At 36.0% G+C, this 16,038-nt stretch overlaps 3 protein-coding genes across 8 annotated transcripts in view; 2 read left to right on the top strand and 1 right to left on the bottom strand.

The window, feature by feature from the left end:
• ttc7b (tetratricopeptide repeat domain 7B) overlaps window positions 1-942 on the bottom strand; it is a 39,599-nt gene extending 38,657 nt beyond the window's left edge. For 2 of the 3 annotated variants that reach the window (XM_042742369.1, XM_042742370.1), the window contains exon 1: window positions 749-942. In XM_042742369.1, coding sequence (XP_042598303.1) covers window positions 749-869 — 121 coding nt within the window. In that variant the 5' untranslated portion in view covers window positions 870-942. The remainder of the gene's footprint in view (window positions 1-748) is intronic. The other variant, XM_042742371.1, reaches the window with a different exon arrangement.
• A 773-nt stretch (window positions 943-1,715) lies between these two features.
• On the top strand, window positions 1,716-3,243 carry mrpl57 (mitochondrial ribosomal protein L57). Of its 4 annotated transcripts, none has more exons than XR_002012657.2 (2): window positions 1,716-1,856; window positions 2,752-3,243. XR_002012657.2 is itself a non-coding variant. In XM_042742373.1 (2 exons), the coding sequence occupies exon 2, from the start codon at window positions 2,784-2,786 to the stop codon at window positions 3,093-3,095; it is 312 nt and encodes a 103-aa protein (XP_042598307.1). In that variant the 5' UTR covers window positions 1,953-1,970; window positions 2,752-2,783; the 3' UTR covers window positions 3,096-3,243. The 4 variants fall into 4 exon arrangements, 3 of the variants coding, with proteins under 3 accessions (XP_042598307.1, XP_018932595.1, XP_042598306.1); XM_042742373.1 differs by lacking the exon at window positions 1,716-1,856 and adding an exon at window positions 1,953-1,970; XM_019077050.2 differs by lacking the exon at window positions 1,716-1,856 and adding an exon at window positions 2,159-2,285.
• Window positions 3,244-3,876: 633 nt separating this feature from the next.
• fam149b1 (family with sequence similarity 149 member B1) lies at window positions 3,877-15,685 on the top strand. Its single transcript, XM_042742374.1, has 16 exons — window positions 3,877-4,355; window positions 4,758-4,877; window positions 5,017-5,164; window positions 5,308-5,450; window positions 5,772-5,885; window positions 5,978-6,136; window positions 6,241-6,419; window positions 7,780-7,922; window positions 8,866-8,934; window positions 9,389-9,546; window positions 10,593-10,793; window positions 10,893-11,016; window positions 11,708-11,833; window positions 11,940-12,021; window positions 12,113-12,250; window positions 13,667-15,685. Exons 1-16 carry the CDS (start codon window positions 4,309-4,311, stop codon window positions 13,732-13,734), a joined length of 2,019 nt encoding a protein of 672 aa, XP_042598308.1. The 5' UTR covers window positions 3,877-4,308; the 3' UTR covers window positions 13,735-15,685.
• The last annotated feature ends 353 nt before the right edge of the window (window positions 15,686-16,038 follow it).

The following is a 16,038-nucleotide window of genomic DNA, read 5'->3' as shown; positions in this document are numbered from 1 at the left end:
GTTATTGTTGTATATATTAAATTTTTAAAATATTTTTGATTATTATAAACAATTATTTAATCTCATTTTTACTTATAACCACTAGAATATATATATATCTGTCAATTTTACATTCACAAATGCCAACTGTAAGGCCTTTTTCAAGTTTTTTTTTTTAAAGAAATTATTTTGAAATCTGTCATTAATAAAGCATTCAAAACCTTTTGGAAATGTCCTCTAATTTTAACTTATACCTAGTAATATTTGTGTATAGTTCTTTTTCATTCTTAGAAATCTTTTATTATACATCTTTTACTTATTACTTTTTGTAGTTTTCTTTATCTGTGTGATTTAATTTGAATTAAAATGTTTAAGTTTAAATATGCACCATTCAAGTGTATCTAATGCAAAAGAGACTCCTATATTTTGACATCACATTTTGACATTGACAGTAAGTCAAATAATGACTCTCCATAAATTACTAGACTTAATACAAATATGAATTATAGAAACTATGAAGATGAATGGACACAACTGTATGGACATTTAGGAGGTGTACTGGACAGACGAACAGAGTACGTTAACACCAAAAAGGCATTAATATCACATTTCAGACACCCTAAAAAGAAAACATTCTCTCAGTGATTTGTAAATTTGTGGTTAAAGGTACAGGAATGATTGTGATATGGATTTTGCCAGCAGGCCTGAGACACACACTGTCCGAGCTAACGCGTTAGCCCGCAGCACAGAAGACAGAAATCACACACACCGTTTGAGATGAGTTTGACAGACAGCTGCCGCACGAGTTCTGGTATCTTGTCCCACTGTCCCTCTGATCGACAGCGCTCTATTTCAGTCTCTAATCGCGACCCGGACTTTCTGGCTGTCATCTTTCTACCTCCTCCTGAGTCCTGACCAAAACACGACCGGAGCCGCAGCACAGACACATCAAAGACCCGGAGAGGAGCACAAAAACATGAACTGGATTACGCTTCCGGGCCATGGTACTGAACTCTCATTGGACGGATTCCTATCACGTGACTGTTATTTTGACTTTTTTTCTCACATGAAAATTTTTATTTTAATTAAATTTGTTTTATTTACTTTTCATTATATCGCATTTATATCTGTTTGGTCAATAATGGCCTACATCAGTCAATATTTATGAATAATGACATTCAATAATCATGTGCTGTCTCTCTGTATTTGCTACTATCAATAAGCAATTTAAAATGTTTTACTTAAATCAATACTTAATTTCCATACTTAGAAATACGTTGTATAATTTACAGTCAGGTACAGTTTTTTTTTTTTTTTTTTTTTTTTCAGAATAAACAATGGCAAGTTTATATATATATATATATATATATATACATACTTCATTAAACCATTCAACTCTTCAAATAACAAACATTATCATTGTTTGTTGCCATTATCCGTTATCCAGACCCGCAATAATCTGCATGCATTAGAAAGGAAAACATAGACTGGCTAAATTAATAAATAAATGTATCAAATTGATCAGGACTGGATGGGGAAATCATAAAATCAGGGACTGAGTTCAGTGCTTCTCTACTCTCTGCAGTTTTTCTTTATCCTGTAATAAAATAATTTCAACTCAAATCAGTATTCCATGTCTCTTATTTATTTGGTAACAAGTCGTGCAATAAGCAGAATAATGCGAAGTCTCTGTCGGGTTTTATAGCCAGACACTGAATTGAACAGCTTTGTTCCTCTGGTAATCCTGATTGGAGCGCGCTGCATCGCAGCCTCCAGTGCTGTAGGTGGCGCTGCAATAATCGCACTTCTGACTTTCAGCAGCAGTGTGTCTGCGGCATGCTGGCCGGGGATTTGGACCTATTCGGACAGAAGATTGTGTAAGTTATTAAATGTCTTAATCATCATTATTGTTGTAAGAAATTGACTTATTTTTTATCGCCACGCTTTTACATTTCTGAGTAAATTTGATTTTCGTCGTCGTTGTACGAACGGTATAGTGTATTACTCGCTTACAGCCTGCATGCAAGTAACGTTATATGATGTGATGTAGGAGACATTAAAATGTGTTAAAAAGCGTATTTGAAGTGTTTAGATATTAAGATGGACATATAGCTGTATACAATATATAATTATTTGACTTTGCTTGTTTCCATTAAAAATCTTGTTGTTTTGATGTCAGTGCCATTTCAAGTCAAGGTCAGATGGTTCTCTTAGACCAGAGAGAGCTACCATCCCGCAGACTTCAGCTCCAGCACAGCTGTCTGTCATTATCAAGTAGCCCTGAACACCTTGATTAGCTGCTTCAGGTGTGTTTGATTGGGGTTGGAGCTGAAATCTGCAGAACAGTAGCGCTCCAGGAGCAGGGCTGGAGACCCTTGGCTTAGACTTTAATGAGTTTAGAAATAAATCTATATCAGATACTTCTAAACCAGATATACAGATACTAGAGCAGTTTTTAGTCGATTAAAGACATATGTATTGTTTACCAGTTTAAATACGTGATATTAATGAAGTTAGATCATATCTATTGTTTCTTATGAACTCAAACTCTAAATTCAAGGCTGAATAGCCCCAAACACTGTGCATTTACTGTACAGTCTTGTATTGTTTTCATGAGTATGTCATTTTTAATGCAATTTTAAAATAATTTTTTGTTTTGATTTGTTTTAATCAAGAATTATTTTTTGATCAATAATTTATTTTCTCATATTTTGTACTTTTCTGCTTCCTGATGTGACATTTGTAGCTGAACTGCTTTGTGATTTATTTCAGATTCACTTTTGTAACCCATCGCTGGCTGCAGGATGTTCTTGACTTTGGCGCTTTTGCGGAAGGGAATCCCAGGAAAGCAGTGGATTGGGAAGTACCGTCGACCGCGGGTAGTCACCTGGCAGATAAAACGCAATATGATTAAACGCCTGGAGCAGGAAGCAGAGAATGAATACTGGATAAGCCGGCCATTCATGACGCAGGAACAGGAGCAAGGCCACGCGGCACAGAGGCGGGAGTGGATGTGGCAACAAATCAAAGCTACACGACAAGCCAAGTTTCCTGAACACAAATACGTTGCAGACCAACTAAACCACCTGAACATCACCAAGACCTGGCCCAGCTAACCAGAACATCAAAGACTGATGCATCTCAGAGTTTGGAAAGAGGAAATTGATGAAAACCTAGGACTCTTTGTGTTTGATTTGATATTTTCTGCATCATGCATCTGTATGTTATATGTGCTGTGTTTATAAATGACTTCTGATCATCACATTCGACGACTCTTCTTCTTTTTTTTTAATTCATAATGTAGTCTTAACTGTTTTTAATATAGTAAATTCAATTCAAGTCAATTCCAAACAAATTTGTCTGTCAAAAGTAACAGAATGAAAAAAAAAAAAATCTGGGTGAATAAACTTGTCACTCTTTCGATTAGATATTTTCAATAAATCAGATTTCCTATATAATTCATTTAAAAAAATTAGACAGTTTTTCTCTCACAAACATGCCACATATTAAAACATTAATTTGTTTTAAGAAATATTACTAAATACAGTTACAAATACACTTATGATGCTATTGCTTTCATTTTGAAGTGTAAATGATATAATTGAATTATATATATATATATATATATATATATATATATATATATATATATATATATACACACACACACACACACATTTATTTATATATATATATATATATATATATATATATATATATATATATATATATATTGCATAGACCAATATATACTGACCTGTTAAGCACAAATAATTACTCCCGTGTGTACTCCTTTAATTACTCAAAACAATATAATATATGACATAATAATATAACATAATACTCCCATGCACTAGAGAGCAGTGTACACGTCATGATGGCAAACCACGTTCAAAACTTCACTTCCCACAAATCAGTGGGCGCGAGCACCTTGGTCTCCATGACAGTCTTGCTATTGTTGTTCAGTAGATAATCATGGATGGATGAAGAATACAACTGCTTTTCTGTCCATTAAAGCCTTCCTAATAAATCAGTCGACGATATGGTGGAATAATCGGATTTTTGTTTTATGTTCGCGGACTCTTTAACGTTACTCTCCTCCAGTCCACACAAGGTTTGATAGATCAGGTTCGGCCCAGCTTAGTGCTGGGTACTAACGTTACACCTTTTTCCTGTCAGCACAGCTGTGATCCAGTCTGTGAGGGTCCGACTGTTTGTGAAGCATGAGAGAGCAGCAGCGGTGGTGCAGCGGCCCTGTCCGGACACAGGAGGCTCGGAGTCGGATCACAGGCTTGATGGAGGCGATGCGCCTGTAACCGCTTCAGGAGGATGATTTCCCGATACAGCCGCCGGCCTGTATCCCACAGCCTCGAGATGTGCGTATAAATCACAGACACGATCACAAGCTGCCTACTTAGACTGCATTTTTGGTATCTTAGTTTCATAGGAAGCCAACCCACTAATGTGGACTGATAGATAGATATTTGGTTTTATCCATTAATAGAGAGACAGACTGATTTTTAAATCGAACCATAGATAGATAGTCAGGTTATCAATCCAGTTATTTGGTAGATAGATAAATAATCAAATAGAAAGAATCTTTGTATTGATCCTTAGACAGACAGACAGATAGATAGATAGATAGATAGATAGATAGATAGATAGAAAAAAACTTGGGTGGATAGAAGGACAGATCTATTGATAGATTGACTGATCGATCAGTATAAAGATTTTAGTAGTAGTGAATGCTCTTCCTCTCTCTCGGCTGGTTTTGGTAGTCGTGGTTTGTCCCGCAGCTGTCTGGACCAGCATCCTCTTCCAGAGGAGGCAGATGATGATACTGTGCATCCTTCCAGACTCCTGCATGATCTACAGGAGGACATGTCCTCATACAGCAGGTGAGTGACAGGTACAGTGTGTGTCTGTACAGGTATGTATTAATCGGACATGCTTTCATCGCTGAGTATATCGTGTGAATTGTCGCATAATATTCACTCTTTCCAATCTGACGTTCACACTCGCACTCTCTCTTTCTAGGTCTGAGGAGTCCTCTGCGTCATCCGTCAGATCAGGATGTCAGACACTCACCACAGATGACACAGCTCAGTCTTGGTCTGGTATCCATAGTTACACGGGAACTGGCATCTCTACAGAACACAGCTCTGTCTTCTCGTGGGGCTACGATGTGAGTCAAGACTTGAATTCTAAGGGGCCGTTCACACAAGATGCTTTCTAGTTATTAACTTTACACAGCGTGTTCAAAATGGGCTACTGACAGGTTCAAATTCCTCTCATTTTCCCCTCTTTCTTTCTCTCTTTTCCCTGTAGGAATTTGATAAAGCTGCCTCAAGGCAGGTCCAGCAGATGTTTGAAGAGATTGAAGAGCTGTTGTATGAGAGGAAGTGTGAAACACAGCTCAAAGGCCTGCAGGAAGAGTGTCAAGAGTGGGCTTCACGGTTCCCTCATCTACGGTACGCACTCACACACATGGACACACTCAGATCTGTGAACATCAGTGACGCCTTCGTAGTCTCTGGTTAGGGCTGCAGAATTACTCTTGTTTTAATCACGATCATGATTTCTGCATCTCTCAGTTAATTGAATACAGTAATCATCTACAGTACTTGCCCGCTAATTATTTATCCAGAATTAGCACCTAAAAGCAGTATTGGATTTCATTCAGCAACAACGAAGTAGATTTTTGAGGAAATAATTGTGATTATACGTTTAACTTTTATCATGCAGCCCAGTCTCTGGATATTAAACCTGTTTGGGGCATTTGTGTGTGACAGGATCCTGGGAACACAGCTGGTGTGTCCTACAGATGAAGGATTCCAGTGGTACGCCACACCAGCTCATGCGCCCATCCCCTCCAGTGGCGGCCAGAGCAATGAGAAAACTAATGAGTGAGTCATCTGGGGGTTGTGGATGTGTGTGTATGAAATCATTAGTGTTCTATAAAGCCTATTTTTCATGCCATTCTGTGTGTGTGTGGCAGGTTGTATGTGCAGGGTCGGAGGGCAGTTTTGTGTCGGCCCACTTTGGAGGTGACCCACCCTCATGCCATGCCCAGTAGTATCAATGGAGAAGAGTTGCCCAGGGTGATTGAGGCCGAGGGGCTGATAGAAGAGTATCTCGCCTTTGATTGCAGGGATCTGTGAGTTTGTTTGTGTGTGACAAATAGGAGTTTGTTATTAAACATCATTTGTCTGATATGTTTCTGATATTTTTGTATGATGAATGATATGTGTGTTTATCTAGGGACGAGGAATGGGAACGTCAGTATGTGAACAGACGGCGGAGGCGCTGGCTGCCCCCTGTCTCGCCTTATCGCTGTCGTCGGGAGGCGGTGCTTGATCTGCTGTTTGATGACGTGTGGTGTGAGCTCATTGGCTGGATGGAGGAGCTTGTACGTAGGCATTGGGAGGGTTTTGTGTCAGGTAGGATGAATTTTCAAATACTTGTATATTTGTTTAGCAAAAAAAAAAAAGATTTCAGTAACTTTTTATTTTGAGGTGTCCTTGTTACATGTTGCATGTACTTACTATTCTAATAATAAGAAATTATGCATAATTACATGCAAGTAACCCTAAACCAAACCCTAACCATATAGTAAGTACATGTAGTTAATTATTATTACTCAGTACTTAAATATATAATTACACTGTAACAAGAACACCTTAGAATTAAGTCTAACCAAGATTTATTATGTAATTTTTTTGTATATGTTGTCAGGAATCTTTGATGAATAGAAAGTTCAAAAGAACAGCATCTATTTGAATTTTTTTTTTTGTAATACTGTAAAAGTCTTTTTTATGTCTTTTGGTCAATTTAATGCATCAATGTTGAAAAAAAAAATTCTTAAAAAAATATACTGACTCAAAACTTTGGAATGGTAGTGTATGTTTAGCAACATCAAAAAAATATGAATGCAGATTTTAATCTGGTTACGGCAGTGAGGTTAATGCCTTTACATTATGTTTACATAATCAAAAAAAATATTAACAAATTCTGATTTATATTCTTGTGCGTTAAAACAATATATAGGGGATAGTGCACATTATCAGGGCATCACCCTGAAGGAGTTCATTTTGTAAAAATGTAAATTTGTAAAAAAGACTGTACATTGTAGAGATGCACTGATACCACTTTTTCCAGAACTAGTCCAAACTTTAATTTTAGGTACTTGCCGATACTGATTACCGATACCTGTATTTTCATTCCATTTGTAATTTAAAAAAATATTGGGTACAGAAACTAAAAGAAAATATGTTAGTTGGCTTAGTTCATTTAGCAAATAGATATTTCCTTCAGTTATTTTCACACTAATTTATGCACATTTAAATGGATTCTACAAGTTTTTGTTACTTCCATTGTTCATTTTTTTGCTCTATGGTACATCATCTTTAATTTAATAACATAAGAGCTGCTCCATGGCAGCGGCTCAGTACTTTAATCACAAGACGTTTTGCTGTAATAAAGCAGGGAACCAGTTGTTATATGTAAATCTTATAAATAAAAGTTGTAATGAACATATTTTCAGAAATATAAGTTGCGTTTTTTTCTTCTGAAATGTGCTGTGAAAGGTATATTTGCTCTCTATGAGATCACGCAACTGGTGCGCAACATTTCGTTTTTGTTCCTTGAACCGGTTCAGAGCCCCAGGCAGTGATTAAGAGAAATATAGAGTTTAGGGTAATTATTTTTGAAAGCAGCGTGTTGTGTTTGGCTGAATTAAGGATTTCAGAGAGCCATGTCAAGATGAAGAATAATCTCTCTGTTAACTTCTCTATCCATCAGATGATGAGAAGAATACCGTGGCCCTCAGCCCTGCCTGCCTTGATACCCAGAATCCTTTTCTGCTGCTGTCCAATGTCTCAACAGTGCTTCCTCCACTGTCACAGACCAGAACACAACAGCTCACAGCCAGCTTGCAGGCTCAGGTTAGTCAAATGCTTGTAGAACAGAAGGGTTCCTACTTTTCCTTCTGTGACAGATGGATGCAACATTGATTTCATCTGAAATCCCATCTCACTGATTTCAGATATCTGTAACTCTCCCATCCCCTGCCATCTGCTTGATGATATCCTCCAAAATAAATTGACAGGATTCCCACGATCTTGGAAAAGTCGTTGAGAATCTAAATTAATCGTCACATGTGTGTAGTAGATGGGTAGTTGACAAGAAAAGCTTGAGGGAAGTTGCAGTACTGCATCCAAAACTATTTGAGTTTTTATACAATGCATGCAATATTAATTGTGATAACTTGGAATTTTTGTACTTTTTAGTAATTAATTTGCCACACGACAGTACAATTTAAAATTAAGTCATAAAGGGGAAAAAATGAATAAAATAATAAAAATAACCAAAAGAAACTGCACCACGTAAAGTCCCTTATGCATTAATAAAATTCAAATAAATAAGTAAACAAAACATGGACATGTTTTGCATCAAATACTGCCCCAAAAATGTATCCTTTGCTCTAAACTATTTATATTTAGTTATAAAATTATGTAAAAAACTTACCCACTACTACCCAGAAATTGTTAACAACTGAAAGAAATGAATTTGTCTGAAGCTGTGGGAATTCTGTGTATATGCTTAGTCATTGTGAAGAGATCTTCACTGCTCTGTGTCCTCTCTGTCTTTACACACGTACATACTCAAAAATACACACAAATGCTGTATTTCACTGCTGTCAGCATTTGTCTTTCCGGCTTTTTCCCAGGCTTTTGATTCATTAACTTTTTACCTCCTTTTTTCTGTGTTTTCCTCTGTGTCCCTGTTTCTGCCTTTCTGTCCTATCATCCATCTGTCATCTGTATTCTTCCTTTCTCTTTCTATACCTCTCTATTTCTATCCCTTCCCTTCATTTTCTTTCCAAAGAGCTCAAAGTCATTAGGTTCAAAGCACAAGTCAAGACGGAAATCCAAAAAGCAGAGAAAGTCATCGACAGTATGTAACTCTACCCTGATAACAACACTTAAATAGTGAGGGCGAGCATCTGTGGACTAGTTTCTCTCTCTTTCTCCTAAACACTCATCTTTGTTTTTTTAAAACACAACTCGCTGGCCACTTTTTTTAACATCCTTTTAAACTGCCTGACTTTATTTTAAGCTTGCTTTCATTTTTAATCTTGTGGAGGTGTTTATAATGCTTGTTCCCACTCTTAGTTTTGTTTCTGTTCTGTTTGTTTAGTTTTTTCCCAGTGTCTTTTTGTCTGTTTTACACGTCATCGCATGCTGTACAGATTTGCTTTCATTTTTGCTGTAAATGTACACATATTCTGATTTTTTTTTTTTTTAATTACTGAGATATACAGACTTGGGCATTATATGACAATAAAATGAAAACACGAATTTGCTTAACTTTTTCTCTTTCCTGCTTCTCTCTGTCTCTGTTCACACAGACCAGTCGAGTACCTGTAGGTGCAACGGTTGCTCATCACAATCTCAATGACCTCATCATGATACATGGCATTCCACTGCAGCAAAGGAACCTGGGAACACTGGACCGAATAGCTCAGTATGAACACTGCAGAAAAAATAAACACAACCTTTACAAATTGTACTGTGTATATTTAGCACTGTAGTTTAGTGTTCTGTTGTTGCAGACATTGGTCTAAACTAGAGGTCAGCTGATATACTGTAGTATTTTCTCAGTACATTCAACAAGGTATGGGAGAAAACCCACTAGTGCCGCCCATAGAAAAAAACAAAAAAACAAGCAAATATACAATATCCAGGATATATTCAAAAAGCTGTTTTATGTTTCTTAATAACACAATAAATTCAACCTTTTTAAAAATAAATTGATTGATCACTTAAAAATTATAAAAATTCTAACAATTTAATTTTTTTTATTTTTATAAATACACTATTAATCACTATTGTTAATTTTTTTAAGGTCTCTTATACTCACCAACGCTGCATTTATTTGAACAAAATACAATTTTTAATTTATTTGAATTAAAAACAGGAATGCAATAATATTAGAGCTCGACCGATATTGGATTTTACCTATAACGATAGCTAGGTTGGACCACACTACCCCATACCGATTAATCAACTGATAGTTTTAAAATGGGTACTGAACGAAAACTAAAATAGTGCTTTACTATAAAATAGTGCTTTACTATATAGTACTATACTATAAAACTATCGACATGGATTTTTACAGATAACCAATAGTTCGGCAGGTACCGATTAATCGACAAAACCGATACATCGGTCGAGCTCTATCTAAATAATAATATTTCCTATTTTAATATATTTTATAGAAAGTTAAAAAAAAGAGAGAATTCTTATTTTTTTAATCAATTCATAACAAGAACCAGCTTATATTTGCTCATGTGACAGCCTAAAGTGGTTGTATCGATTGTTTTTGCATGCAACCAGCAAAGACAAAACAAAAAACTTGTCTATTTATTGTCTTTGTGTTATTTTGCAGTACTTTGTCTTTTTATTCAGACCACACTCTGGCAGAACATCAATTCTTTTTACATGCAGCTATTTTTTGTTTCTGCATGGGCTTTTTTTATTGATGGATTTTTTATTTGAATAATACTATCTTTATTTTTTTGTATATTTGTTTTTATGGGAGTAGGTGTTTAGTGGAGAAGGTTTATGTTTGTTTCCTACCAGTAAACCTCGGCCCCGTCGTGCATTGGAACAAAGCACCTCCTCTTTGACCCGCCCCCCTCAGTCGGCACGGCGACGGAACCCGCCCCCTCGCACTCTAATGCCATTGACATCCAGTGTAACACAGCCCATCACAACTGGCTCCATGGAAGAGGTGGTTAGAGGCACAAGATTGTAAGAGCACCATTCATTTCAACTCTTGTACTTCTTTGTTTTCTGAAAAGAGAGAAAAAGATTCTCTCTTGCAATAGCGTGTGTCCGTGTGTGTTTTAGGACGACCGCCAGTGATCGTTTGGCCTCACCTCCAATGCCTCTCAGTAGAAACACACTCCTCCCTCCCATTGGCACAGGAGACGCAGACCACACATACTCCGGACAGCACTCTCGGCTTATGCAGGTGCTTTTAACACACAACCAGACATTATTATGTTTAGTAGTTTCATGAGATGGGTCATCAATATTTTAAGTTGTTTCTGGAAGGGAAAAAATTTCAATTTGTAAATTGCAAATGTGTATATCTGCTAAGAAAATTATTTTGTTTAGAAGTACATACACTTCTGTTCAAATTTTTGGGATCAGTAAGAGTTTCTTTATTGTTTTTGAAAGAAGTCTCTTATCAATAATTCATTTATTTGATGAAAAATACAGTAAAAACAGTAATTTGGTGAAATATTATTACATTTTAAATGAACTGTTTTCTATTTGAATATATAATTTAGTGGCAAAAGCTACATATTCAGCATGCGTTACTCCAGTTTTAAGTGTCACATGATCATTCAGAAATCATTGCAATATACTGATTTAATGTTCAGAAATCTTTTCATTATATTTATTTTATACACAATTGTTCTAATTTATTTTTTCTGTAATTGTTTTTTGCACACGTGTGTATTTTTTTTATTTATGTAATCAAATACATTTAACAGATTTATATCGTATGAGAAATGAGAATATGCATAAATGTAATTTTAATATAAATGTAACTATTATTTTAATGTTAGTTAATGTTTATTTTATTTCAAATAACAAAAATGTTTTTTTTTAATGGTTTTAATGTTAGTTAACTATGATAACTCACCTGTTTGTAGAAGCAAAGAGGCTCCTCGAGTCGTGCGCACAGTGCAGTGACCGACGAGGGTGTCAGTCTGCAGCCCAGAGACAAACTGCACCTGCTGGATGTGTTTTCCAGACCAAACACCACACACACCTTTAGGGTGAATATCTCCCGCACATCTGTATACATTACATAAACTTCATCCTGACTCTCATCGTGTGTTTTTATTTATGTGTGTACTGATCATGGCAAAACAATCTTTGCAGTCAGACACCCCTTATCGCCGTTCATTCACTGGAATAGACAGCATCGGGCAGGGACGAACTGGCAGAGCGTCTGCTGGTGTTGGTGGGTGCATACAAACACACATGGAACATACAGATGAACATTATAATTCTATAAATTCCCCCATTGACTGTATTTGGGTGTGTGAGTGCAGATTCTCTGGGAATTGGTGTGACTGGAATCAGTTTGGGCATCAGCAGCTCCTCCTTCATAGACTCATTTTCCCATCATCCCCTTGGCCACTTCCCCATCGAGCATGAGGAGGAGCAAGATGCAAAAGCTCCGCCCCCAGGTCAGTGAGAATCTGTTTTAATGAGCTTTTTTGCTTGATTTTTAAATTTAAGGTAAAAAATAATGACTGTACAGAAAAACATAATCGTATTTTGTCATTAGAAACTATGGTAGATTTGTATTTCTTGAAGGAAACACTAGCACTAGTTTTTTGTTCTATGTAAACTTTATTTGCAGTGTGAATGTGGCTATTAATATTTAAGTTGATATCAAATTGACAATTCAGTCGAATCAATGACAATTAAATATGCAAATACTCTGCTGTTCAAATATTTTGGGATGGTATGATTTTTTTTTAATGCTTCTAAAAGAAGTCTCTTATACTCACCAAGGCTGCATTTATTTACAAGAAAATGCATTTAAAAACAGCAATATTGTGAAATACTATTACAATTTAAAATGAATATTTTCTGTTACAATATATTTTAAAATGTAATTTACTTCTGTGATGGCAAAGCCATTACACTACTTCAGTCTTCAGTGTCACATTACCAACAATTGTGCTGCTTAATATTATTGTGGAAACAATATATTATATTATATTGTTATTGTGTTTTTATTTTTCAGACTCTTTGATTTAATAGAACGTTCAAAAGAACAGAATTTATTTGAAATAGAAGCATTTTGTAAGAATGTTAAAGTGTTTGCTGTCACTTTTGATCAGTTTAATGCATCCTTGCTAAATAAAAGTGTTCATACTGACCCCAATAAAAACCATACCGACCCTAAAATTCTGAACGATAATGTAAATGCTAGAAAGCAGCCAAATAACAATGTTGCATGCTAATGCTGTCAGTTAGATTGTTAATTATAAATATATATAAAAACAAATTAAACAGATATTGAAATTAAGTTTGTTTTAGCAGAATTAATTGCATAAAAATGTGGAAAAGAAAAATATTATAGGAAATATCAGAAGCTTTGCATGCACTGTAATAAGATTTATATGCTTGGGCTTCTCATATGTGCCTCTTCTTAGTACTTTATATTTATGAATATTACATAATTTTTTACTTTAAGAATAATGATGAAAGTGTGAAATGTAGAAAGGAAGTCATTTATTATTCTGATTTATTATCAATTTATTATTTAACGTCTATGATTAATCATTAAGTACCATGCTCTAACTAAAATGAGTGCTAAAAGTCTAAACTTTTTCTTAAGATGGAACTTCCTAAACCTTACACAGATCTCACAGGAAATATTCCCTACAGACTTGCAGTACATTTGCACTACAAATACCTGTGTTTGCATTTAGAAACTCATCTTGAATATATATAAGATACTGACATGACTGGATTTAGCATAAAATGTAAACATTTTGGTGAGAAAGCAACCACTAAGAATATAAAATTACCTTTAAATGCATGAACACAGTGTTCACACTTTGTCTCTCTCTCTATCACTACACACCTAGTGTCTGTTCCAGCACGTTCCCACAACAGAGGCGGTTCGACGGCACGCAGTAGCAGACCAGGGCTCTAACACAAACACACAATCTCCATCACCTTGAACCAAACTCACCTCAGCACTGACGCAACTTTTCTTCAGTACTGACAGACACTTTATACGTCTGCTAGACTTTTGTATGACACGCCGTTTGGGCGTGGACTTTATTTATGACCGCTGTTGTCATTATTAGTAATATTGTTATTCATGTTGTTGTTTGAAATTTTCTAAAACCCTATTTTTGTATATTGGACTATTCAGCTTCATACAGCTGCCAAATACAGGAAACTGTCTTTCCCTTACATCTGTAGATGTACTGTACTGTACTGTACATGCTGTACTGTATGGAGTAACTACTTTTGGTTTTCCCTAAAGACGGCTCTATGAAGCCTACATGGAGTTTCTATGCAGGTTCATTCAAGCAGGGTATTTTAAATTGCCTGAATGTTGGCGCACCGGAGTGTTCAGGACCCTGCTGGATCGTGAGAACCTGCTGTAGAAGATTATAATATCTATATCCTAGATGGATGTTCCATTGTGATGCAATTCTAACAGTTTCATCCATGATCATGGACAATAGGTGTGTAAGACTATCTTTTAATTAAGATTATGAAGAGTCCAAAGGGTTGTAACCCTTTGTATCATGATTCCGTGATCATGTGATGTTCAATAACATTATAACATTCAAACTGACTCTAAGGTCTTAATCAGTGTAGAACCACTCTGACCTTGTTTTTCAGATGGAAACACTAATACACTGAAGTTCTGGAAGCACACCTGCAATACGAGAGCGGGCCGGTACAATAGTACAGCCTACATAATGACAGATGAAAAGAAGATTTAAAAGTTTCAGGTTTCTTATTTTAAAACCATTTGTTATTCAGAAAATAAGCCTTTGTGATGGAGCCTTAGTCCCGTGAGCCATACTTGGCAAGCGACGGACAGGATGGTGTTTATTAATTATTACATGTATAAATAGAAATGCACAGAAATACTGCAGAGTTCAGGGTTTGTTGAAATAAGCGTACTGTAAAAATCTTCTCTGTTTTTTTTTTTTTTTTCAGTTTAAAGTGGATTTTACAGGAATATTATAGGGAAATGTTTTATTTAGACTTTTAAATGGCCATTTGGTTCTTTTGGTGCCAGGAAATCCTTAAATATTCAACACTGACTGGTAAAGCACATTTTGACGTACCATTTTACTGGCAGATATTGAATGTGGCTCTTACAGGTTTGTAATGTTTATGTGGCAGCTTCACTGTAACAGCATTTATTGAAATTGTACCGACTCTAACTGAACATTTGCATTTCTCTGATTTGATTAACGTGTTGATCTCAGTGAGTGAGTATTTCTTTTAATGAACTTTTTTTCTATGTGGAGAGTAACTAAGCTCAAAGCATGTATTATGAGTGTACAGGCCATCATAATGTTTGATGATCAGAGAGATGGATTCCTCTACAGCCATACGGAAGGGATGTCACTGGAAGACATCTCTTCATACCCCAGCCTAACGCCTCCGCCTCTAAGACAGATCCAGCTATTCTTCACTCAGCTCAGCAAGGACAATCTAGAGTTGCAGAAGTTGTAGCCATATTTGACTTCTAGAGTTTCTTTGTCATTCGACAGAGATTTCTAGAGTTCCAGTAGACATTCTGCTGTCTGACCACCGAGTTTCATTGCTGCTGATTTGAGTGGGCAGATTTCAAGAGCCATGGCACCTGGATCAACACGGATGCAGATCTTTTGCAAGCAGACGTGTTTGGTGTGTGGAAATAATGGTTTATCTGCTCTAAGTCTGGTGGAGATGACCGTGCTGGATGGGAGTGTGTGTGTGTGTGTGTGTGTGTGTGTGTGTGTGTGTGTGTGTGGAGGTGACAGCTCTTGGCAGGTGTAGCACTGCTGTATCTAAGATTCCCCCTAAATGTTTACCTCTGTAACATAAATGAGAATGGCAATTGAACAATAAAGGTAATTATTTGAATAATATGGTGTCTTTAACATTACTGTACATTAATGTGGTTGTGTCTCAGTAACTATACAGCTCTTGAGTCGGCTTCAGTTGTTTTGTATGTTGGTTTCAGATACCTACAGTATAGTTCAAAACTGCCTGAAATTAGAATAACATAAGTGATTCTATTCTTATCATAGTTTACATATTTTTGCTATAGCTGTTGGATAAACAAGTGAAATTTAAAACCACAATTGCCCATATTATAAATGTAAACTATTCATAAATGATAAAAAATAAATCAAGGTTTTGATGATTATTCTGATCATTTTTGGTTTGGCTTATATTTTTGCTAAACAACAGTAGGTTAACAGTGTATTTTTGCAGTTTT

Source organism: Cyprinus carpio, chromosome B17 (assembly GCF_018340385.1).
Source record: "Cyprinus carpio isolate SPL01 chromosome B17, ASM1834038v1, whole genome shotgun sequence".
Taxonomy (NCBI): domain Eukaryota; kingdom Metazoa; phylum Chordata; class Actinopteri; order Cypriniformes; family Cyprinidae; genus Cyprinus; species Cyprinus carpio.
Note: the sequence above shows the minus strand (reverse complement) of the source record. Positions and strands in the feature narration are given on the sequence as shown.

Coding starts and splice junctions, on each gene's coding strand:
- fam149b1 (XM_042742374.1), top strand. CDS start 4,309: ATGATTTCCCGATACAGCCGCCGGCCTGTATCCCACAGCCTCGAGAT. Junction 5,451..5,771: donor TCACGGTTCCCTCATCTACG/GTACGCACTCAC, acceptor TGTGTGTGACAG/GATCCTGGGAACACAGCTGG. Junction 12,022..12,112: donor CAGAGCGTCTGCTGGTGTTG/GTGGGTGCATAC, acceptor GTGTGAGTGCAG/ATTCTCTGGGAATTGGTGTG.
- mrpl57 (XM_042742373.1), top strand. CDS start 2,784: ATGTTCTTGACTTTGGCGCTTTTGCGGAAGGGAATCCCAGGAAAGCAG.